Source organism: Loxodonta africana, chromosome 9, assembly GCF_030014295.1.
Source record: "Loxodonta africana isolate mLoxAfr1 chromosome 9, mLoxAfr1.hap2, whole genome shotgun sequence".
In the NCBI taxonomy this organism is placed as follows: Eukaryota; Metazoa; Chordata; class Mammalia; order Proboscidea; family Elephantidae; genus Loxodonta; species Loxodonta africana.
The window spans coordinates 72212055-72237565 of NC_087350.1; the positions used below are offsets into that span (position 1 = coordinate 72212055).

Here is a 25511-nt window from a genome sequence, read left to right on the forward strand (position 1 = left end):
TATGGTATTGTAGTACCTTCAAATAACTGGTTTTGCATATGTTAGACAATCCATTAAAATCTCTTGACAGTCTCAAAATTTCCATTTCTTCAATCACCACCCTATCATGAAAAAAAAAAATAAAAAAACTGCAGCAAACAACCTTACACAGAGTGTTTTCCAAGCTTTTCTAACCCAATCTTAATCTTTTGGTCAGTAAACACTTAAAAAAAAGTATTTCAGTAATGCTTAATGACATCTATCTTGAGACAAAAACATGAGAAAACTATTGTTTGGTGAGGTTCAAGTGATCTTTTAATATCATTAACTTACTCTTTTCTAAAAATTTAAATATTAACTCTAAAGGTGTAATATTCAGATCTATTTCAAATTCATCAATGTTTTCTTGTAAAAATTTCAGAATGTTATGTAACTCATTACTTGAAAAAAGAAAATGACTGTTTTAGATATTGTCAATATTTTCGGAGATGATAAAACAAGTACTATGTAATAAAGACATATTTCCAATAATTATTGGCAGGGGTTCATTATATTTTCTACTATCTTTAATGATTTAAAATTCACAGAATAACTTATTTTCTCCTATCTAAATATCATTAATATCACATGCAAATAAAATTTTGCTGAAGATCATTCAAAAGCAGCTGCGGCAGTACATCGATAGGGAACTGCCAGAAATTCAAGCCGGATTTAGAAGAGGACATGGAACCAGGGATATCATTGCTAATGTCAGATGGATCCTTGCTGGAAGCAGAGAAAACCAGAAGGATGTTTACCTGTGTGTTATTGACTATGTGACTGTGTGGATCACAACAAATTATGGATAACATTGTGAAGACTGGGAATTCCAGAACACTTAATTGTACTCATGAGGAACCTCTGCATAGATCGAGACCCAGTCATTCCAACAGAACAAGGGGATACCACATGGTTTAAAGGCAGGAAAGGTGTGCATCAGGGTTATATCCTTTCATCATACTTATTCAATCTGTCTGCTGAGCAAATAATCCCAGAAGCTGGACTATATGGAGAAGAATGGGGCATAAGGAATGGAAAAAGACTCATTAACAACCTGCATTATGCAGATGACACAACTTTGCTTGCTGAAAGCAAAGAGGACTTGAAGCACTTACTGATGAAGATCAAAGACCACACCCTTCAGTATGGATTGCACCTCAACATAAAGAAAACAAAAATCCTCACAACTGGACCAATAAGCAACATCATGAGAAAGAAAATATTGAAATTGCCAAGGATTTCATTTTATTTGGATCCACAATCAATGTCCATGGAAGTGGCAGTCAAGAAATCAAACAGCATATTACATTGGGCAAATCTGCTACAAACAACCTCTTAAAAGTGTTAAAAAGACGACTAAGGTGTGCCTGACCCAAGCCATGGTGTTTTCAATTGCCTCACATGCATGCAAAAGCTGGACAATGAATAAGGAAGACCGAAGAAGAACTGACACCTTTGAATTGTGGTGTTGGCGAAGAATATTGAATATACCATGGACTGTCAAAAGAACAAACATCTATCTAGGAAGAAGTACAGCCAGAATGCTCCTTAGAAGGGAGGATGGCGAGACTACGTCTCACATACTTTGGACATGTTATCAGGAAGGATCAGTCCCTGGAGAAGGACATCATGCTTGGTAAAGCAGAGGATTAGCGAAAAAGAGGAAGACTCTCAGCGAGATGGATTGACACTGTGGGTGCAACAATGAGCTCAAGCATAAGGATTGTGAGGATGGTGCAGGACTGGGTGATGTTTCGTCCTGTTGCACACAAGGTCGCTATGAGCTGGAACCAACTCAATGGCACCTAACAACAATATGCTCTAATTTTTTTCAAAATTGTTGCATCCCTTTTAACAGAATGTTCATATTTCAGTAAGAATTAGGTATACTATTCTCCGTTCTTAAACCCTAGGATGAAGCTATGTTTTTGTGCTTTTCCTTTATCGTTGGCCCTTCATTCCAAGCACTTGGAATGCTGTCTGTAATGGGATCTATTTTTGCACTGGCATAGCTAAAAACTGCAAAATTAGACCAAGGTTTCACAATAGATTTCTATGTTAAATCATTTTCATTAAAAAGAAAAATATTTGTATTGTCAATAACTTTATATGAAGTATTAAAAAGGCATATGTCTATGTTGTAATGAGTCACGAAATAAAGCCGTTATCAGTTCTGTTGGTCTATACATATTTACTTTTGTGCGTTCGTAGCTATTACAATAGTAAGAAATGTCTGCTTGTAGAGTGGAAGTTATTTGGATTACAAGTAAAACTTTTAGAAAAGGCTTAAATGTCCTGTTAATCACAAAAGAGAACTGAGGGGACTACTTGAAAATAAAAAAGAAAGGGTATTTTGCACCTTTATGATTCAGTTACAACATTGAGTAACTGGTATTAAGCAAATTTAAGAGGCTTTTAGATAAACTTACTCTGATGAATGATTTTAAAGCTGCAGAGACTCTGAAAATACTCTGTAGCTAAGCTTATTTAATTAACAAAAACTTGATTTGGTATTGAGGAGGCTACAAAGGTGGTCTCGAGTGTTCTTTTGTTTATTCAACCAAAAATACAAGGACACAGTATACCAAGTATACTGGCAAGATGCTGGGGGTGGTGGCAGGGATGCAGGAAAATAGAAATGATACTGAGACTAATATCAGAAGTGCCTTCCTTTTCTCCTGTAAAAAGTGCTGTACAGTGTATACACAATGTTATGTGGTGCTATGATGAGACACGCATTTTTCACAGCTAATTATGAATCAAAACTTTGGAAAAAGATGTCTGCTTTTCTCAGTACTCAACCCCTGTTGCAAAAGCCCTTTAAGACAGGACAATGGAGCCCTGGCTCTCCTTATGGCCTCTTCTGAATGCCATGACATGCAGTGAGCAGTCCTTTTGTGTAGGCATGAATCTGAACTTGTGTGCAGGAGCACCTTGGGATGACTGCTCAGCATCAGGATCATAACTTCATCCTCCCAACTTGAACTTCAAATTACAGAAACTTTAATGCAATGACAGAAAACTATTTGTGAAAATGACAATTGAGGGAGAGAAAAAAAAAATGATTGATAAATGAAAAGGCAGTTAATTTAGATGACGGTATATGATACACATGAGTCTTGACCTAAACATTCTTCAATCTAGAGAAAGCCTATGGAACGTTTCCTAATTTAAAAAACTCTGGACCCTTTGGAATGCTAGTGCATACATTAAGTATGGAAAAGTATAAAATTAGCTATCTTTTTCAACTGTTTACTGCATTGTCTTGGCACTTCGTTTAATCTTCATTTAAAACCTGCCCTATGAGGTAAGTAGTACCATTTCACACACGAGTAAACTGTAGCTCAGAGAGTATAAGGAACTTGTCCAGGGTCACATGGCTAGTAAGTGGCATAGGGTTCTCTTCAGTGAAGTTAGATATCAGTTAAAATTGTCCTGATAAAATCAGTTTGGCATCATTATACATTAATATTTATTGAATCTACTGTGAGCCAGACTCTCTTTTATGTGCTGCAGATGGTGTTTAAGAAGACAGAATTCATGCTCTAAGGAATGTATATTTCATTGGAGAAAGACCATGGATACAGAGACAGACATAATGAATTTGGATATAAGTGCTAGGAAGAAAATAAAATATGGTAATGGGATAACGACGGAGAGGAGTCAGGGACAGCCTGTCTGAAGAGGGGCATTTATGCTCCGATGTGAATAAAATGAGCATCAGCCAACATTTGAAGGTGTGTGGGAAGAACATTTCTCAAAGAAAGAACACCTACTGCAACGTCCCCAATTGGGTAAAGGCTTGGCAAGATGGAGAAAGAAGAGAATTAAAGGCTCTGATAGTTAGCAAGGGGAAGAGTGGTAATGGATGGAATCAGAGAAATGTTGGGGACCAGAACCTGGAGGGCTTTGTTGACCATGTTAAGATGTTTGGATTTCATTGTTAGTGAAATGAGACGCCACTGGAGAGTCTTAACTAAGGAACAGAGTGATCTGATGTCTGTTTCAGAAAGAATGCTGACTTCTGTGAGGAGAATGGATAGTAGGGAAGCTAGGTATGAGATGATGGTAGAATAGTCGAGGGTGGTAGCAACAGATATAGGGAGGAATGGTTAAGATTCAAGATGTATTTTTAGAGAGAGAGCCAACAGGACTTGGCTGAGAGGGTGCATGTAGGGGACAAGGAAAAGAAAGTTATCACAGTGAGTTATAGCTTACCAAAACAACTAGGTATATGTTGTGTCAAGAAGGCAGTATTTCAGTCTGGTGTCCAGGAGCTCCAAAAGAAATTAAAAACATACAAATCATAAGCATATATATGGTATTTCAATCTTGGGGTTGAAGGAGCTTACCTAGAGAAAATGAAGGTAGAGAACAGGCTTGAGCCCCGAAGTCCTACAACACTAGGAAGAGAAGCCAGCAAGAGAAACTGAGAGCGACTGGCCAGCGAGCTAAGAAAAATCTGAAGAGCATGACATCATGCATTGAAGGTCAGAGAATCAAGTGTTTCAAGAAGGCAGAAATGGTTAACTGTGTCCAACATTGCTGAGAGGATGGTAAGGTAAAGATAGAAAATTGACCATTGAATTTGGTAATAAAAAGGTCCCTGGTAACCTCCAGAAGTCACTGCAGAGGACTGATGAGGATGCATGCCTAACTGGAATGGTTTCAGGTGAGAGTAAGTGGTAAGGAAAGGAAGATAGTTAAAATACACAACTCTACAGAGGAATTTTGCTTCGAAGGAGAGCAGAAAACAGGACAATATCTGGATTATAAAAGTTCTATTTGAATTATTTTCCTGTCTGTTAATAGCTCAGGCACCATCTAATCTTTCTGTTTTTTTTTTCAAAACCCTTTAAGCATTTCTTTTGTCAAGATCCTTACACACAATGGCTGGTCAAGCTCTTTCAAAGCAGAAACCTATGATACAAAATTTTCCGTTTCTTCCAATCAGCCATCAAAAATTCTGTCTGTCAAATGCACAAACTTCATCTTCCTCAAAGTCCTAGGACAACTAACTGTCATGGAAGAAAAAAATTAATTTTCTCCTGGGGTAAAGATGCTTAGAGAGGGCATTTAAGGTGATAGAAGTTATGGAAGTAAGTGTACAAATAAAGGAGTCTGTCTCTGCTTGGAGCATGTAAAGTTCATCCATAGCAACAGGAGAGAAGGCAGGGTATACCGACTGTCTCACATTACGTAACGGTCCACAAAAATCAGAGATCTCAGGGATCCAGATAAATGAGAGGTGATTTACTTTCTGTTTTCCAAAATTTCTTCAGATAGCTAATTCAAAACTTACTATTTTACATCTGCCGTATGTTTTAGAAATGTAAAATAACACAGCTGTAAATATAGACTAGCCGGAGAGGTTGGAAATACCAAAACTAAAATTAGAAGGCAAAACAGAAATTACAGGTGTTTCAAGGAAAACCCTAGCCCACCTGTGACAGTGCTGAAGAAATTCTCCTTCTGGGGTTGCTGGCATGCTATTTTCTTGATGCCACTTACAATAAAGGTGGTAAATTACTACTGTGTCACTACCCTACAGCAACACAGCAATAGCTCCAGAAAAGAGGATAAAAATATAAAATGAAAATAAAAAGAATTAGAATGGATAAGTAGGCTTTTATTAGGGCAAGCATGTTCATAACCATAAAAGATCTCTCTAAAACAAACAGATGTCCCAAGTATCTTTGCTAAATAGCAATTCAAAATGAAGTAAAAATTAGTAAAAGTAATTATAAATTAACACATTTCAGCATACAAATCAACAAGCCTGAAAAAATTTTAATACCAAGACCTAATTTCACTATTTTCTAAGCTGGAGTGACTAACAATTAATGTGAAAACCATAATTAATACAGATGACACAAATGATACTATACTTTTCCAATGTAAAGAAATGTTTTTTTTTTTTAATATTTTATTTATTTTTTATTCAACTTTAGATGAAGGTTTACAGAACAAACTAACTTCTCATCAAACAGTACACACATTGTTGCATGACACTGGTTAACAACCCCAAGACATGTCAATACTCTCCCTTCTCAACCCTGGGTTCCCTATTACCAGCTTTCTTGTTCCCTCCTACCTTCCAGTCCCTGCCCCAGGGCTGGTGTGCCCCTTTAGTCTTGTTTTGTTCCCATAGGACTGTTCAATCTTCGGTTAAAGGGTGAACTTCAGGAGTGGCCTCATTACTGAGCTGAAAAGGAGTCCAGGGGCAACACTCTCAGGGTTTCTCCAGTCTCTATCAGGCCAGCAAGCTGGTCTTTCTTTTTGAGTTAGAATTTTGTTCTACATTTTTCTCCAGCTCTGTCTGGGACCCTCTATTGTGATCCCTGTCAGAGCAGTCAGTGGTAGTAGCCGGGCACCATCTAGTTGTACTGGACTCAGTCTGGTGGAGGCTGTGGTAGATGAGGTCCATTAGTCCTTTGGACTAGTCTTTCCCTTATGTTTTTGGTTTCCTTCATTATTCCTTGCTCCCAAAGGGGTGAGACCAGTGGAGTATCCTAGATGGCCGCTCACAGGCTTTTAAGACCCCAGATGCTACTCACCAAAGCAGAATGTAGAGCATATTCTTTATAAACTATGTTATGCCAATTGAGCTAGCTGTTCCCTGAGACCCATGGTCTCCATAGCCCTCAGCCCAGCAATTTGGTCCCTTAGGGAGTTGGGATGTGCCTATGGAGCTACCATGGCCTTGCATTGTACAGGCTGTGCTGGTTTTCCCAGTATTGTGTACTGTCTTACCCTTCACCAAAGTTACCACTTATCTATTAAGTGTTGGTAATGAGGGTGGGGAGGGGTGGGGATGGAAAAGCACTTAAGAAATATATTTAATATAATATTCTTATGAATCCTATTTGATACTATAAAAAAAACTTTCCTGGATACAATTAAAAAAAAATTTCAGAAAAACAAAAATCCTGAAAAGGTGGACATTGTATATAAATAATTTAAAAATGTTATCACCAGCATAAAAATATAAAATCATTTTAATATAAGAAAATGCTGTACCAAAAAGGCTGTCCAAGTACACAAGATGTGATATTTGAAAATAAAGGAAAAATCAAGATCATGAAGCAGTGGCAGCTATTTCTGATGATAACAGATACTGAAATGCCAGAGGGGAAATGAACAGACTTATTTCCTGAAGTGGTAATGACAAAGGACAAAGGTATCTTTCAATAATGCAAGTGACATAGCTAATCAACTCACCACTTCCTTCAAACAAATCTGAGACTCTCTGGGGAGAATTCATGCATCACTAGCAGATACAGTAGTTGAAACGTCTCATTTCAGTAGCAGATTATTTCAATGGTGAGAACGATGTAGGAATCAGAAGCATATTCTGCTGTGATACTAGGTAGTTGGCACTTTCCCGGACTGGAAAAAAATTCATAAGACAAATAAAGTTAATGACTTAATCAAATATGTTCCATAAATAATTCGTGCCTAGTCAAATAAAAAAAAAAAAAAAAAGTCAAATAGCTTACCAGCTGCCACAACCCTAGGATCCTCATGAGACAGATGTCTTCCAGCTGCACGACTATCCGGACTCTCATGCCACCAAAGAACATGAACTGCAGAAATAAACCAGAAATAAACTCTAAAGGACATGGCATTCCCACAAATAAGAACTACAGAAAAATCAATCTGATCAGAGACGCTAAGTCTCATTCTTCAAATCAAAACAGTGAATATCAAAAAGGTAAAACTAAATACGTTAGTGTCAAGATTTCAGAGGGGTCAGAGATTTGGGAAAGAAACTTATAAATTAACTAATCAAACTGGTTTTACTGATGAAGAGAGAGAGGCTGGAGAGGGGAAGTAAAGTAACAGCTGAAGACAATCAAAACTAGACTCAAGTTTCGTTAACTTCCTGTCTCTACTTAAAAACCAAGATTATAAAGAGAATTGTGTTGACTGTAAAAAATTTAAATGATACAAAGAAGAAAATAAAAATAAGCATAATCTTAACCTCTCAGAGAAAACCTCTTACTATTTGGTCTATTTCCTTTAAAAAGTATGTAAAATCAAATTAGGGTTATATCGTATAATATGCTTACTAACAGATTTTTAAAACTCAACAATATATTTTCTGTATCAATAATATTAACTTTTAATGGTTAGGTGAATTCCATATAGATATTTATAAATATATAGATAACACTATACATTTCATATCCCTTGAAATTTCCTTCCTGTGTAACTAAACACATCTATACACATTTAATGCATATGTCTTAGAAGTAAAATTATTGGCAAAGACAATGAAAAAAAGCTAAGCTTTTTATTTATATTGCCAAATTTTGGGGACGGAAAATTAAGCCAGTATGAGCCCAGTGGAGTATATGAGTACTTATTTTTTCTTGGCCTTTTTAACACTATATTTACATCTATATCTGTATCTGTTATCTACACCTACATCTTTATCTCTTTGTCTTTGCTAGGTTAAAAATAGTATCTCATTATTATTTTAATTGGCATCACCTTAAATATATATTTAGAAGCCATCTTTATGTTTACCTTTGTGTAAGTTTATTTTTTTGCTTCTCATATACATATGTATATGCACACAAGTATACATATATATGACATAGGAATAAAGAGACCAAAATGTTAACAGCATTGTCTCTAAGTAGTGGGAAACGAGCAATTTTTTTTCTTGGTAGTTCTTCATGTTTTTAATATTTATAAAAAAAAATATTACTTTTATATTCAGAAATAATCTCCCTATCCTAAAACAAAAAAAAAAATTTTTTTTAAATCAATAAAAGTACATTCAGAGGAAAAAAGAATGAAAAAAGTAGATTATTTCTTGAGGATGCTTCATTTTTTTAATTCTATCATTTTGATGTACCAGGGAAAGCAAGCAGTTCAGGATTTGAAAAAGGCTTTATAAGGTGTAAATAAATTAGATGTAAAAAAGATTTTTTGAACCCTGAGAATTAACAAAAACCAAAAACCTGGCAATAAAAAATCATATGCCATAATGAGAAAGAGTTAACAAACTGACACAAAAAACATATGAGTAGATGACCACCATACTTTGTAATTATCCGTAAGAAGGGAAGAAATGTACCTCTGTTGAGTAGTCCGTATTCTGTGTGGAAAACTCCAACCAGTTTGGCATAGTTTAGATTGACATGGGAATGAATTGCCCTTTGAAATGCATCACCCCACAGAGCTGGTCCACCAGGTTTCATCTGAAAAGTAGCCAGTTCATAGACTCCTAGAGTAGGGAGAAAAAGCTTTTACAGAAAACATTCAAGCAACACCTAATCATGTTTAGTCTGGTTCCGGTGGAAGGCTAAACTACATGAACAGATTTGAAGGATTATGTACCTACACGTTTAAAAAAAAAATAGTTGCTACCGACTGATGGTGACCCAGTGAGTGTCAGAATAGAACTGTGCTCTCCATCGTGTTTTCAATGGCTGATTTTTCAGAGGTAGATTGCTAGGCCTTTCTTCCAAGGTACCTCTGGGTGGACTGGAAGCTCCAACCTTTCAGTTAGCAGCTGAGCATGATAGCTGTTTTCATCACCCAGAGACTCATACATGTTTATGTTGTTGTATTGTTGTGTGATACTGAGTCAATTCCAACTCATAGCGACCCAACAGGATAGAGCAGAACTGCCCCATAGGGTTTCTTAGGCTGCAATCTTTATGGGATCAGACCTCCAGGTCTCTTCTCCTGTGGAGTGGCTGGTGGGTTTGAACTACTTACCTTTCAGTTAGTAGCTGAGTGCCACTAGGGCTCCTTATGTTTATGTAGATGTATCTATTAATTTTTTGCATTATTTTTCTTCGCTTTTATGCTTATAAAGTCCTTGCCCATGTTTAAGAGCCAGTTGTTAAGCTTAATCATATAGAAGAAAAAGAAAAAGCTCTGGAAGTTATGTATAAGCTACTGCCTCAAATATTTTTATTTCTTATCCTAAGTCTTAAGTATTTCATATCTCCTGCATTTCTCTTTTTCGTTACACTTTTGAGAGGCAGTACTTTTTTCTTTGGGTAATTTCCCCCTACAGGTTTCCATTTCCAACAAGAATAGCAGGCAAATAGTGGACCTGAAGTGATGTCTCTGAGTTTTGAAGGAAAAAAAAAATTAAAGGGATGGTTTTGTTGTTCCTAAGTATTCAGGTAAATACTTCAGAAGAATTTGCTTTTACGATCTGGAACGAAGTGTGTTGTGGGTAGAGAGAAAGAAATTAGAGGACAAGTAGATTTGAAGTAACAGAAAAAAAATGCAAAAGACACTGAAAAATCATTAACAGTACAGAGGAAGAGAACCAAAATATGACAATATCCTAGAAGTCAACTATTTAGGTAGTACTGAAAGCTGAGGGAGGTATAAGTGGATGAGCATCCAAAGAAGACTTTTCAAGTCTCTTATAATCTAAAATAGACTACAAAGTTGGGAATAATGGGGCAAAAAAATAAAGCTTAAATTAGTTTATCCTTTTCTAATCTGATCTTTATTTAAAACTAGATTGAAGTAATTATTTAAGTCAGCAAGAAATGAAATCAACAAGAAGACAAATCTTTAGGAATTTTCTTCAAACTGAAAAATAAGAGGAAGACACAAAAGTTAAGCCACAGTAATATAGCCTGGCAGTTTCAGTTAATTCATTCCTCCTAAACAGTCATTCTTATAAGCAAAGATGTATTTAATGATTTAACATTAGCTATAATTTGTAAGAAAAAAACACTTTTATATTAAAAGTTGGTATTCTAAAATTATGACAAACTTCCATACACATTTTCCCTGCTTCTAGTTCCCAACTCCTCAACTTTTACTCATCATTTCAACTGTATACAACATAGCTAAGTTTTAAGAATTAATAAGATCCAATTTGGAAAAACACTTCATTATTTTGTTATAGTGTCTTAGGTGGTCAAATTCATTTTTATCTCAACAACTGCCATATTGTTGTTGTTGTTAGTTGGTGTTGATTCTGATGCATAGCGACCCCATGTGTGCAGAGTAGAACTGAACGCCACAGGGTTTTAAGTCTGTGACCATTCAGAAGTAGATCACCAGGCCTATCTCGTGAGGTGCCTCTGGGCAGATTCAAAGCGCCAACCTTTTGGCTAGTCAAGCGCTTAACCGTTTACCATACCCAGGAACTCCTACTGTATAAAACAAAGGATTTCTTTTATTTTTTTTCCTGTGTACCTTTAGTTTTTATAGCTTAAGGTCTTTAGATATTTTATTCATTAATATTCAAAGCTGGTGGCATAGTGGTTAAGAGCTATGACTGCTAACCCAAAGGTTGGCAGTTTGAATCTACCAGGTGCTCCTTGGAAACTCTATGGGCAGTTCTTCTCTGTCCTACAGGGTCGCTATGAGTCAGAGTCGATTCAAAGGCATGGGTATGGGTATTCAAAGTGATGAAGAAGGAAAGGGCTACCTTCTTTTGGAGGCTTTTCTATTTTGCACCATGGTACCAGATAAGTAATTTCACATTCTTGTTTATCCACAAGAAGCAAATTTGGGATGAGGAATTGTTCTTGCCATTCCTTATTTTTGGCCAAGGCTTTCTGAACTTCAGTTCGATGAGCAAAATTATCTATGGGAAGAAAGGAAGAGAAAAAATTTTTTTCAATTTAAAATCTCCTGTTTTTTTTGCATTTTATTTAATTCAGTAAACCCACATCAGGGACATATAGGGGCACTGCGTTACACAGTAAAACCTGAGAAAAGCTGGCACCTGTGTAAGGTAGAAACCTGTCACAGAAGGAAAATGCAAACATTTTCCACTAAAAGGAGAGAGAGAAAAGTGGTAAGTCCGTACTCTGTCAAAGGTGGAGGCATTCCCATTGAGTTCCAGGTTTCACTGTATCATTGGAGATACCCAGATAAACAGATGTGATATTTGAGCTCAAGTTGCTCATAGTCTAACAGGGAAATAGAAATGTGAACAACTAATTACGATGCCATGTAATAAATTTTCTAGGCTCCACCATTTACTAGGTAGTTGTATGACTTAAGTAAGTTATTAAATCTTTTTGCGCACCAGTTTCCTAATCTGTGAAATGGGAATAATAATATAGTGTCTATCTCCAGGGTTGTCGTAAGGATTAAATGAATTAAGATGAAAAAGGCTTATAATAGTGCTTGGCACCTAATTAAAAATTAGTACTCAATATATGTTAATTACTCTAATTAATTGAATTGAGGCATGTCATTTATAATTCCAGTTTAGAGACAAGACTCTTTCTCTTTGGTGCTGGTGATGGGGAATGGTCAGGTCAACATAACACCTTGAATCAGATGTACCATAAATGAAATTAAGATGTACTTTTTAAAGCTTTTTCTGCTTTGAACAAATAGCTTCCAAACAAATGAAGCCAATTCTCTTACTTATTGTCACCCATTCTTTTTCCTCATTATTTATTTTTCTTCTGTCTGAATTAGGGCCTCATAAGACTAATGGTAGGAGAGTTATATGATCTATGCTCAGGATAAGGAATAACACCTCTCTTATAGACTGAGTTATTATCTGGACTTGATTATTTTAATGCAGCATGATTCAACTTGGCATATCTAAAGCATGCATTGTGTTTTACAGGGGCTAGTTCTATTATAATAGGGAAAAATCCTAAAGTATGGCCATGTTAAGTATAGAATGAGTACTTTTCAAATTAAAGTACTTTTTGACTATTAACTTTGGATAATGATCACCAAACATTAAATGGAATTATTAAAAGTTCTCTGGATATCACCAAGTACATGCAGATTGCTAAGTATAGAGATGGAAACCAAAACAACTAAACCCACTGCCGAACTCCACATTTTCCCATCTATGATAACATAAGAATTTTAGCAGGGCTCCGTTAAAGGTATACGATTGGGAAGAGCAATCACTGATTTGTTTTTTGTTTTTGTTTTTGTTTTTAAAGATTTTACTTGACCTGTATGCATTTATAGTAGTAGAGATCTAAGAGCTAAGTCTCATGTTGCATCTACCAAAATGAACATCTGTACTGAACCCTTAGGCTAGATGACTCATACCATACTTCCAAATATGAAACACTTTATTCATTCTGCCTCCAAATTCTAGACTCCAGTATCCAATCAGTTCAGAGTGAGCTGTGCGAAGATGAATGTTTTTCTTAATATCTTCCAGGAACTCATTCATCTTTGAAGATTTAAGGTAGTAAGTATGAAATTCATAGAATGTCCCATCATATTGTCTTGGTCCTGTAGCAAAAGGTGAACACATCTGAAGAAAAATAAGACAAATTTAAATACTTTGGGAATGTAGAAAACAACAAAAATGAAGTCATTATTACAACCCCATGTGTTATAGAGTAGAACTGCTCCAAAGAGTTTACTTGGCTGTAATCTTTATGGAAGTAGATCAACAGGCCTTTCTTCCATGGTGCTGCTTGGTGGGTCTGAATCACCAACCTTTAGATTGGTAGCTCAGTGAAAACTACTTGAGCCATATATGGACCTTTTTGGGGAAGTAGGATTTACTGTATGATGTCACAGCCAAGTCTGAATCTGGAAACAAGGGGCACTTATTAGAAATCATAATCCATGTTGGTACTTCCACTGTCATCTACAAATCTTTATGTAGAAATGTCAATAAAGAGAGTTATCTTAAATATGCTGAATATATGACTGCTCTTTCTTAGCAATAAGAAACAGTGACTATACACATGGACCTAGCCAGATGGAATACGCAGCAACCAAACTGACTTCATCTGTGGAAAGGGACGATGGAGAAGTTCAATATCATCAGAACAAGGCCAAAGACCGACTACGGAACATACCGTAAATTACTCACGTGCAAGTTCAATATGAAGCTGACGAAAATTAGAACAAGTTCACAAGAGCCAAAGTGTGATCTTGAGTATATCCCACCTGTATTTAGAGACGATCTCAAGAACAGATTTGACACATTGAACACTAATGACCGAAGACCAGACTATTTGTGGAATGGCATCAAGGACATCATACATGAAGAAAGCAAGAGGTAATTAAAAAGTCAGGACAGAAAGAAAAGGCTAAAATGGATGTCAGAAGAAACTCTGAAACTTGCTCTTGAACACCAAGTAGCTAAAGCAAATTGAAGAAACGATGACGTAAAAGAGCTGAACAGAAGATTTCAAAGGGCAGCTCAAGAAGACAAAGTATTATAATGACATGTGCAAAGACCTGGAGATAGAAAACCAAAAAGGAAGAATACACTTGGCATTTCTCAAGCTGAAAGAGCTGAAGAAAAAATTCAAGCCATGAGTTGCAATATTGAAGGATCCTAAGGGGAAAATATTAAATGATGTGGGAAGTATCAAAAGAAGATGGAAGGAATACACAGGGTCACTATACCAAAATGAATTGGTCTATGTTCAATGATTTCAGCAGGTAGCATATGATCAGGAACTGAAGGTACTGAAGGAAGAAGTCCAAGCAGCATTGAAGACACTGGTGAAAAACAAGACTCCAGGAATTGACACAATACCAACTGAGATGTTTCAACAAATGGATGCAGTGCTAGAAGTACTCAATCGTGTATGCCAAGAAGTTTGGAAGACAGCTACCTGGCCAACTGACTGCAAGAGATCCATATTTATGCCTATTCCAAAGAAAGGTGATCCAGCCAAATGTATAAAGTATTGAACAATATCATTGATATCATATGCAAGTAAAATTTTGCTGAAGATCATTCAAAAGCACCTGCTGCAGTACATCAACACGAAACTGCCAGAAATTCAAGTCAGATTCAGAAGAGGATGTGGAACAAGGGATATCATTGCTGATGTCAGAGGGTTCCTGGCTGAAATCACAGTATACCGGAAAGATGTTTACCTGTGTTTTATTGACTATGCAAAGGCATTCGACTGTGTGGATCATAACAAATTATGGATACCACTGTGAAGAATGGGAATTCCCGAACACTTAATTATGCTCACGAGGAACCTGTACATAGATGAACTGGCGGTCAATGGAACACAACAAGAGTATACCATAGGGTTTAAAGTCAGGAAAGGTGTGTGTCAGGGTTGTATCCCTTCACCATACCTATTCAATCTGTATGCTTAGCAAATAATATCAGAAACTGGAATATATGAAGAAGAACTCAGCATCAGGACTGGAGGAAGGCTCATTAGTAACTGGTGTTACGCAGATGACACAGCCTTGCTTGCTGAAATTGAAGAGGATTTGAAGCACTTACTATTGAAGATCAAAGACCACAGCCTTCAGTATGGATTACATCTCAACATAAAGAAAACAGAAATCCTCACAACTGGACCAATAAGCAATATCATGAGAAACACAGAAAAGATTGAAGTTGTCAAGGATTTCATTTTACTTGGATCCACAATCAATGTCCATGGAAGCAGCAGTCAAGACATCAAGCAACGTTATTACATTGGGCAAATCTGCTGCAAAACATCTTTTAACATGTTAAAAGGCAAAGATGTCAACTTGAAGACTAAGGCGTGCCTGACCCAAGCCATGGTGTTTTCAACTGCCTCATATGCCATGTGAAAGCTAGACGATGAATAAGGAAGACTGAAGAAAAACTGATGCCTCTGAATTATGGTGCTGGTGAACAGTATTGTATATACCACGTACTGCCAAAAGAACAAACAAATCTGTCTTGGAAGAAGAACAGTCAGAATGCTTCTTAGAAGCAAGGATGGCGAGACTACGCCTCACACACTTGGGACATGTTATCAGGAGGGATGAGTCCCTGAAGAAGGACATTATACTTGGTAAAGCAGAGGTCAGTGAAAAAGAAGAAGACCCTAAATGAGCTGGATTGACACAGTGGCTGCAACAGTGGGCTCAAGCATAACAGCGATTATGAGGATGGCGCAAGACTGGGCAGTGTTTCATTCTGTTGCACACAGGGTCGTTATTAGTCAGAACCAACTCAATGGTACCTAACAACAACAACTTTTTTAGCAGGAGTCCACCTTCACTCATTTCTTCATGAAAAGTTGTTCATAAGAAGTCAATGGGATCTTAATGATATTCCCTTACCCAAGAATTACAATTAGGATCCTAATAAATTTACAAATAGTTTTCCCTTATTTGGTCAATTTTCCATCTTTTGGCAACACTACCTGTGTTATATTCACTAAGCAAACTTTATATTTGTAAACCATGCAGGTCTTTTGGAAGGTACGATGGAAATACATTTACTAGCAGAAATTTTTTAATGTGCTTTAAGTGAAAGTTTACAAATCACATCAGTATCTCATACAAAAACTTATACACACCTTGCTATGTTCTCCTAGCTGCTCTCTCCCTAATAAGACAGCACACTCCTCCTCTCCACCCTGTATTCTCCATGTCAATTCAATGAGCTCCTGTCCTCTCCTCCCCCCGACCATCTCAGCTCATCTCCAGCTAGGTGCTGCCCACATAGTCTCATATGTCTACTTAAGCCAAGAAGCTCACACCTCACCAGTATCATTTTCTGTCTTACAGTCCAGTCAAATCCCTGTGTGAAGAGTTGGCTTCAGGAATGGTTCCAGTCTTGGGCTAACAGAGGGTCTGGGGAGCATGACCTCTGGGGTCCCTCTGGTCTCATTCAGACCATTAAGTCTGGCCTTTTTACAAGAATTTGAGGTCTGCATTCCACAGTTCTCCTGCTCCATCAGGTATTCACTGTTGTGTTCCCTTTCAGGGCAGTCATTGGTGGTGGTCGGGCACCATCTAGTTCTTCTGGTCTCAGTATGATGTAGTCTCTGGTTTATGTAGCCCTTTCTGTCTCTTGGGGTCATCTTTACCTTATGTCTTTGGTGTTCTTCATTTCCCTTTGCTCCAGGTGAGTTGAGACCAATTGATGCATCTTAGATGTCCACTTGCTAGTATTTAAGACCCCAGATGCCACTCACCAAAATGGGATGCAGAACATTTTCTTAATATATTTCTTATGCCAATTGACCTAGATGTCCCCTGAAACCATGGTCCCCCGACCCCCATCCCTGCTACTCTAGCCCAGAAAACCTTTTTTTTAAGGTGCTTAAAAAAATGAAGATTGCTGTTCAAGTCAAAGTATTTCCGAAAACTAATGAGGCAAAACACAGAGCAAAAGCAAGACTGGAACATAACTAATGCAATACCAAAAACCAAACCCCCTGGCATCCAGTTGATTCCAACTCATAGCGGCTCTATAGAACAGAGTAGGATTGCCCCAAAGGGGTTCCAAGGAGCAGCTGGTGGATTCAAACTGCCGACTTTTTGGTTAGCAGTTGAGCTCTTAACCACTGCACCACCAGGGCTCCAACTAATGCAATAGAAGTCTATAATCCATCCAATGGCACTGTAACATTGCGGTAGATTATATGAACGTTAGAAAAAGATACATCAATAAATTAGAATCGTCTGAATTGTGAATAGTTTTTAATTACAGATGTGATGTAAAAAAGGGCATTCAATTCATCCAGTTATACCACTCACCAAAAAACAGGTGGATGAAAATCTCTCTTAATAATCTTTAGTTCTTTTTGTAAAAGTCATATATTTACTATGTAATGCTCTGTTCTAAATTGGTCACAAGTGCATTTAACTTTCAGTAGGAAATAATCTGCCAGAAATTATCCTATTAGAAATTTCTGTACACAGGCATACACATTTATACATGTACACATGTGGCATTCTATTTCAGAAATTCATTTTACTTGAGATTGGATAACAGCTACCCATTCCCAGAATCTACTATGACAGAATAATCTATTAAAAGACAGTTTCGGAATAGGGGTAAATATTAAGGCAACCACAAAGGAGACTAACTGTTCTACTCATCAAAATAAAATACAAGAAAAAAATACAGACTCAGCAGAAACAAAGTCAACAATGAATAAGAGGAAAAGACAATGTATAAAGATAAACTACTCAGCACAAAAAATTAAGTGGGAAGAAGAAACTGTCAACAACACACAAAAAAAGACATCAAAATGACAGCACTGAACTCATAAAAAAAAAATTTTTTTTTTTTTACCTACCCGTAATTACACTGAATGTAAATGGACTAAATGCACCAATAAAGAGACAGAGAGTCTCAGACTGGATAATAAAACATGATCCATCTATATGCTGCCTATAAGAGACATACCTTAGACTTAGAGATACAAACTAAAACTCAAAGGATGGAAAAAAATATATCAAGCAAACAACAATCAAAAAAGAGCAGGAGTGACAATATTAATTTCTGACAAAATAGACTTTAAAGTTAAATACACCACAAAGGACAAGGAGGGACACTGTATAATGATTAAAGGGACAATATACCGGGAAGATATAATCATATTAAATATTTACACACCCAATGACAGGGCTGCAAGACACATAAAACAAACTTTAACAACACTGAAAAGTGAGATAGACAGCTGCACAATTACAGCAGGAGACTTCAACACACCACTTTTGGTGAAGGACCAGACATTCAGAAAGAAGGTCAATAAAGACATGGAAGATCTAAATGCCACAATCAACCAACCTGACCTTATAGACATATATAGAACGCTCCACCCAAAAGGAGCCAAGTGTACTTTCTTTTCTAGTGCACAGGGAACGTTCTCTAGAATAGACCACATATTAGGTCATAAAGCAAGCCCTAGCAGAATCCAAAACGTCAAAATATTACAAAGCCTCTTCTCTGAGCATAAGGCCACAAAAGTAGAAATCAATAACAGAAAAAGCAGGGAAAAGAAATCAAACACTTGAAAACTGAACAATACCCTGCTCAAAAAAGACTGGGGTATAGAAGGCTTTAAGGATGGAAAAAAGAAATTCATAGAATCCACTAAGAATGAACACACTGCCTATCAGAACCTTTGGGACACAGCGAAAGCAGTGCTCAGAGGTCAATTTCTATCAATAAATGCACACATACAAAAAGGAAGTCCAAAATCAAAGAACTGTCCCTACAACTTGAACAAATAGAAAGACAGCAACAAAAGAAACCCTCAGGCACCAGAAGAAAGCAAACAATAAAAATTAGAGCAGAACTAAATGAAACAGAAAACAGAAAAACTTAAAGAGTTAACAAGACCAAAAGCTGGTTCTTTGAAAAAATTAACAAAATTGATAAACCACTGGCCAACCTGACAAAAGGAAAACAGGAGAGGAAGCAAATAACCCGAATAAGAAATGAGATGGGTGATACTACAATAGACCCAACTGAAATTAAAAGAATCATATCAGATTTCTATGAAAATTGTGCTCTTAACAAATTTGAAAACCTAGGAGAAATGGATGAATTCCTTGAAACACACTACCTGCCTATACTAACACAAACAGAGGTACAACAACTAAATAGGCCCATAACAAAAGAAGAGATTGAAAAGGTAATCAAAAAACTCCCAACAACAACAAAAAAAAGCCCTGGCCCAGGCAGTTTCACTGCAGAGTTCTATGGTACTCTCAGAGAAGAGTTAACACCACTACTACTAAAGGTATTTCAGAGCATAGAAAAGGACAGAATACTCCCAAACTCATTCTATGAAGCCAGCATATCCCTGATACTAAAACCAGGTAAAGACACCACAAAAAAAGAAAATTATAGACCTACATCCCTCGTGAACTTAGATGCGAAAATCCTCAACAAAATTCTAGCCAATAAAATTCAACAACATATCAAAAAAAATAATTCACCATGACCAAGTGGGATTCATACCAGGTATGCAGGGATGGTTCAACATTAGAAAAACAATTAATGTAATCCATCATATAAATAAAACAAAAGAACCACATGATCTTATCAATTGATGCAAAAAGGCATCTGACAAGTTCAACACCCATTCATGATAAAAATTCTCAGCAAAATAGGAATAGAAGGAAAATTCCTCAACATAATAAAGGGCATTTATACAAAGCCAACAGCCAACATCATCCTAAATGGAGAGAGTCTGAAAGCATTCCCCTTGAGACTGGGAACCAGACAAGGATGCTCTTTATCACCACTCTTCCTCAATATTGTGCTGAAGGTCCTAGCCAGAGCAATTAGACTAGATAAAGAAATAAAGAGCATCCATATTGGTAAGGAAGAAGTAAAAGTATCTCCATTTGCAGATGACATGATCTTATACACACGAAACCCTAAAGAATCCTCAAGAAAACTACTGAAACTAATATAAGAGTTCAGCAGAGTATTGGGATACAAGATAAACATACAAAAATCAGTTGGATTCCTCTGCACCAACAAAAAGAATATAGAAGAGGAAATTGTCAAATCAATACCATTTATATTAGCCTCCAAGAAGATAAAATACTTAGGAATAAATCTTACCAGAGATGTAAAAGACCTATACAAAGAAAACCACAAGACACTACTGCAGGAAACCAAGAGACCTACGTAAGTGGAAAAACATACCTTGCTCATGGATAGGAAGACTTAACGTTGTAAAAATGTCTATTCTACCAAAAGCAATTTATAGATACAATGCAATTCCAACCCAAATTCCAACGACATTTTTTAATGAGATAGAGAAACAAATCACCAACTTCTTATGGAAGGGAAAGAGGCCCCGGATAAGTAAGCATTACTGAAAAAGAACAAAGTGGGAGGCCTCACTCTACCTGATTTTGGAACCTATTATACTGCCATAGTAGTCAAAACAGCCTGGTACTGGTACAACAATAGGTACACTGACCAATGGAACAGAATTGAGAATCCAGACATAAATCCATCTACATATGAGCAACTGATATTTGACAAGGTCCAAAGTCAGTTAAATGGAGAAAAGACAGTTTATTTAACAAATGGTGCTGGCGTAACTGGATATCTATCTCCAAAAAAATGAAACACCCATACCTCAAACCATGCACAAAATGAACTCAAAATGGATCAAAGACCTAAATATAAAATCTAAAAACGGTAAAGATTATGGAAGAAAAAATGGGGACAACGCTAGGAGCCCTAATACATGGCATAAATGATACACAAAACATTACTAACAATGCAGAAGAGAAACCAGATAACTGGGAGCTCCTAAAAATCAAACACCTACGCTCATCCAAAGACTTCACCAAAAGAGTAAAAAGACTACCTACAGACTGGGAAAGAGTTTTTAGCTATGACATTTCCAATCAGCACCTGATCTCTAAAATGCACATGATACTGCAAAAACTCAACTACAAAAAGACAACCCAATGAATAAATGGGCAAAAGATATGAACAGGCACTTCACTAAAGAAGACATTCAGGTAGCTAACACATACACAAGGAAATGCTCATGATCATTAGCCATTAGAGAAATGCAAATCAAAACTACAATGAGATTCCATCTTACTCCAACAAGGCTGGCATTAATCCAAAAAACACAAAATAATAAATGTTGGAGAGGTTGTGGAGAGACTGGAACACTTATACACTGCTGGTGGGAATGTCAAATGGCACAACCACTTTGGAAATCGATATGGCGCTTCCTTAAAAAACTAGAAATAGAACTACCATAGGATCCAGCAATCCCACTCCTTGGAATATATCCTAGAGAAATACGAGCCTTTACACGAACAGATACATGCACACCCATGTTGACTGCAGCACTATTTACAATAGCAAGAAGATGGAAGCAACCAAGGTGCCCATCAACAGATGAATGAATATATAAATTATGGTAACCCACCCACTAAAAACCCACAATGGAATATTACGCATTGATAAAGAATAATGATGAATCTGTGAAACATTTCATAACATGGAGGAATCTGGAAGGCATTATGCTGAGTGAAATTAGTCAGTTGCAAAAGGACAAATGTTGCATAAGACCACTATTATAAGAACTCAAGAAATAGTTTAAACAGGGAAGAAAATATTCTTTGATGGTTAGGAGGGGAGGAAGGGAGGGAAGGAGGGAGCAGGGTTTTCACTACTTAGATAGTAGATAAGAGTTATTTTAGATGAAGGGACAACACACAATACAGGAGAGGTCAGCACAACTGGACTAGACCAAAAGCAAAGAAGTTTCCTGAATAAACTGAACGCTTCAAAGGCCAGTGTAGCAGGGGCGGGGGTTTGCGGACCATGTTTTCAGGGGATATCTATGTCAACTGGCATAATAAAATCTATTAAGAAAACATTCTGCATCCCACTTTGGAGAGTGGCACCTGGGATCTTAAGCGGTAGCAAAGCGGCAAACTAAGATGCATCAATGGGTCTCAACCCACCTGGAGCAAAGGAGAATGAAGAACACCAAAGACACAAGGTAATTATGAGCCCAAGAGACAGACAGGGCCACATAAACCGGAGACTACGTTAGCCTGAGCTCAGAACTAGATGGTACCCGGCTACAACAGATGATTGCCCTGACAGAGAACACAACAGAGAATCCCTGGGGGAGCAGGAGAGCAGTGGGATGCAGATCCCAAATTCTCATAAAGAGACCAGGCTTAATGGTCTGACTGAGACTAGAAGGACCCCAGAAGTCACAGTCCCCAGACCTTCTGTTGGCCCAAGAGAGGAACCATTCCCAAAGCCAACTGTTCAGACAGGGATTGGACTGGACTATGGGATGGAAAATGATACTGGTGAAGAATGAGCTTCTTGGATGAAGTAGACACATGAGCCTATGTGGGTAGCTCTTGTCTGATGGGGAGATGAGAAGGTAGAGGGGGTAAGAAGCTGGCTTAATGGACCCAAAAAGAGAGTGGAGGGAAGCAGTGTGCTGTCTCATTACGGGGAGAGTAATTAGGAGTATATAGCAAGGTGTCTGTAAATTTTTGTATGAGAGTCTGACGTGATTTGTAAACTTTCACTTAAAGCACAATAAAAATTAAAAAAATAAAATAAAAGAGAGTTTTGGTACCTACAAATGTTTGAATTTTGGGCTTACACTGACTACTTGTTATGTCAAATGAAACCAGTAGGGTTTAAGCTCTGTATATTTTAGTTACAACATACAATTGTGTATGTATTTTAATTATGGATAATAAGACTTAATTATTATCCATTCATGTCCATTTCGAGTTATATTCTTGTCCAGATGTCTCAGCTTGCTTGGAAAGCAAGTACTCCCACCAAAAAAAAATTGCAGCTATCCTGTCTTTTGGTGGACTTTCTCTTTGTTTCATTTTAGCCAAACTCTAATAATAGAATGTGCAAATAACTGACACCTAATATTTACAGTTTAAAAAGTATTATAAGTAAAATATAAATATATGAGAAAATGAGCCAATGAGGTATTTGTAAAAATCGCTTAAGTTGATTTTCAGGGAGTTTGTATTTGTGGTCAAAGGCACATATTTTTATCATTATTTTTCACAGGAGAAATATATGAGGGACAATCAGGGAAAAGTTCACAGCAGTAATGGAGATGAGAATACTGGGAGAGGAATCGAAAGTGCTTTAAACCTTAACCCTTGCCAAGAATTTCCACTTACAGCTGTTCTATAGGGTTTTAGGACAGAGAAGAACTGCCACATAGGGTTTCCAAGGCTGTCATCTTTAGAGAAGCAGATTACCACATCTTTCTCCCTCAACTGCTGCAGGGTTCCAACCCACAGCCCTTTCGGTTAGCAGGCGAGAACCTAAACACTGCACCACCAGGCTCTTTTATCTCCAAGACCCATTATCAACAGCAATAATGACTTCCAATTCACTTATAAAATAACTGGTTGATATTTAATAAACCCATAGCTCAGTATAAGGTTGCAAAGAAATAATCCTTGGCCATGCCCTAAAGACTGTATTGTTAATCTTTCGTCTTCACTAGAAGGTCTGTTTCTTGAATAGTTTATCCTCCCCTTCTGCCTGTTAAGAGTAAAAACACTTAACATCGAAAGGGTAAAAAAAAAGTCTCTATGTTGGATTCGCCTAGGCCAATGCCCAAGGCAAAATTACTAAGCTCTGTTTTGTACATTTCTCATCTAAGGGTTAGGTAAGTTCGTTTATAATGGTCATGTCTGCTAAGACGTTCCTGACCCTGCCTGATGTGAGAAGCCATAGCAAGCGGTCCTCCCCCACCCGGACCCTGGCCTCCCCTTCAGGGTTCTCTGCAAGATGCTCGGGCGTTGTGTATTTCGTTTAAAAGAGGAAGCTGGTTCTGTTACAAGTGGCTGATAGTCTTTTTTCTCCCTCAACCTTCAGTAAGGAGGAAGTGGTGAACTGGAAACCTGACATCAACAGGAGAATCCCGCAAAACGCTTGGCCAGTCGATAACCTGGCGGACGCCCCCGGAGCTGCAGCTGTGACGCTTCTGGGCAGCAAAAGACCTAAGCCAGAAGAGCCCACTGCCCACTGCTGCCCGCGAGAAGGAGGCGATATCGACAGGTGATGCCCTTCCTCCTCACGCGCATCTCGGGGTCGTGCCCTCAGGAGGTTGGGGGAAAGAGCGAGGAGATTGCCGGACGGGCGCGCGCGTGTGTACGGAGAGCGCAAGCGCGGGGCTCGTGCGCGCGTGCACTGCAGACACCCTTCCCCTCCCGCCAGGAGCACCGCCGGGACGACTCTGCGGCCACTACCTGAGGCGCGAGCTGCCGCGGGGCCAGAGCCCTAGTCAGGCCGCTTCGGAGGACGAACATGATGAGGCTTCGAGCGCTGCGGAGAAAGGCAGCCAGCAGTTGTCTTTCTCCGACCCCTTTCCTGTTTCCGGACAGGAGAAGGGCTGTGACTACACCAGTGGCAGACGCGGACTGCGGGGCGGGACTCGGCGGGGCCAGCTCCGCCCCAGTCGGGAGGCGCGGCCCCAAGGCCTTGCCCGCTTGTCGTCCTCGGCGGGCGGGGGCGCGATGCCAGGAACGTTTTTTGTAACTGACCGCTCGGCTGAAGGAGAGCTGGTGGTTAAGTGCTCAGCTGCTAACCGAGAGGTCGGTAGTTCAAACCTACCAGCCACTCGCGGGAGAAAACTATGGCAGTCTGCTTCTGTAAACACAGCCTTGGAAACCCTATGGTGGCGTTCTACTCTGTCCTATAGGGTGGCTAAGAGAATCAACTCCACGGCAACGGGTTAGTATGCTTCTAGAGTCCCTGGGTGGTACAACCAGTTAACAGGCTTGGCAGTTCTACTCTGTCCTATTGCGTAGGTCACCTTTTGCCCCAAACTCGTTGCCTCAGATGTCAGAGAGGTTATTAGAATTAGCTGAATGCTGAGATTGGTCCTGCTCCACAATTGTGGGTCCACCACCTCATCTGCTCCAATTGCGGTTGCATAAAATTCGTACAGGTTTATGGTACAATGTGTATGTGCCTGTTCTCTGAGAAGTATGGAGTGCGTATGTAATACTTCGCTACAAAACCGTAGAGGTTTTTGCCAAGGTTAAGTTATTTATAAAGTCCTTGGGTGGTGCAAATGATTTGCTCTTGGCCACTAACCAAAAGGTTGGCAGTTCAAACCCACACAACAGCGTTGTGGAAGAAAGGCCTGACAATCTGCTTCTATACAGATTACAGCTAAGAAAACCCTATGGAGCCGAGTCCTACTCAGTAACACATGGGACCGCTGTAAGTTGGGATCCACTCCAAAGCAAGGAGTTTGGTACTTTGTTTTTGTTTTTGTTTTTTTGCAGTTAAGTTGTAT

At 38.2% G+C, this 25511-nt stretch overlaps 1 protein-coding gene across 3 annotated transcripts; it reads right to left on the minus strand.

The window, feature by feature from the left end:
- Window positions 1–24696, minus strand: NIPSNAP3A (nipsnap homolog 3A). 3 transcript variants are annotated; one of them, XR_002785030.2, is made up of 7 exons: window positions 24457–24696; window positions 13045–13255; window positions 11441–11599; window positions 9107–9256; window positions 7518–7604; window positions 7240–7407; window positions 1–101 (listed from the first exon to the last, which is right to left on the minus strand). XR_002785030.2 is itself a non-coding variant. In XM_003407823.4 (6 exons), the coding sequence occupies exons 1-6, from the start codon at window positions 24514–24516 to the stop codon at window positions 7331–7333; spliced, it is 744 nt and encodes a 247-aa protein (XP_003407871.2). In that variant the 5' UTR covers window positions 24517–24696; the 3' UTR covers window positions 6576–7330. The 3 variants fall into 3 exon arrangements, 1 of the variants encoding a protein (XP_003407871.2); XR_002785029.2 differs by lacking the exon at window positions 1–101 and adding an exon at window positions 4309–6223; XM_003407823.4 differs by lacking the exon at window positions 1–101 and having other exon boundaries at window positions 6576–7407.
- Window positions 24697–25511: the final 815 nt, after the last annotated feature.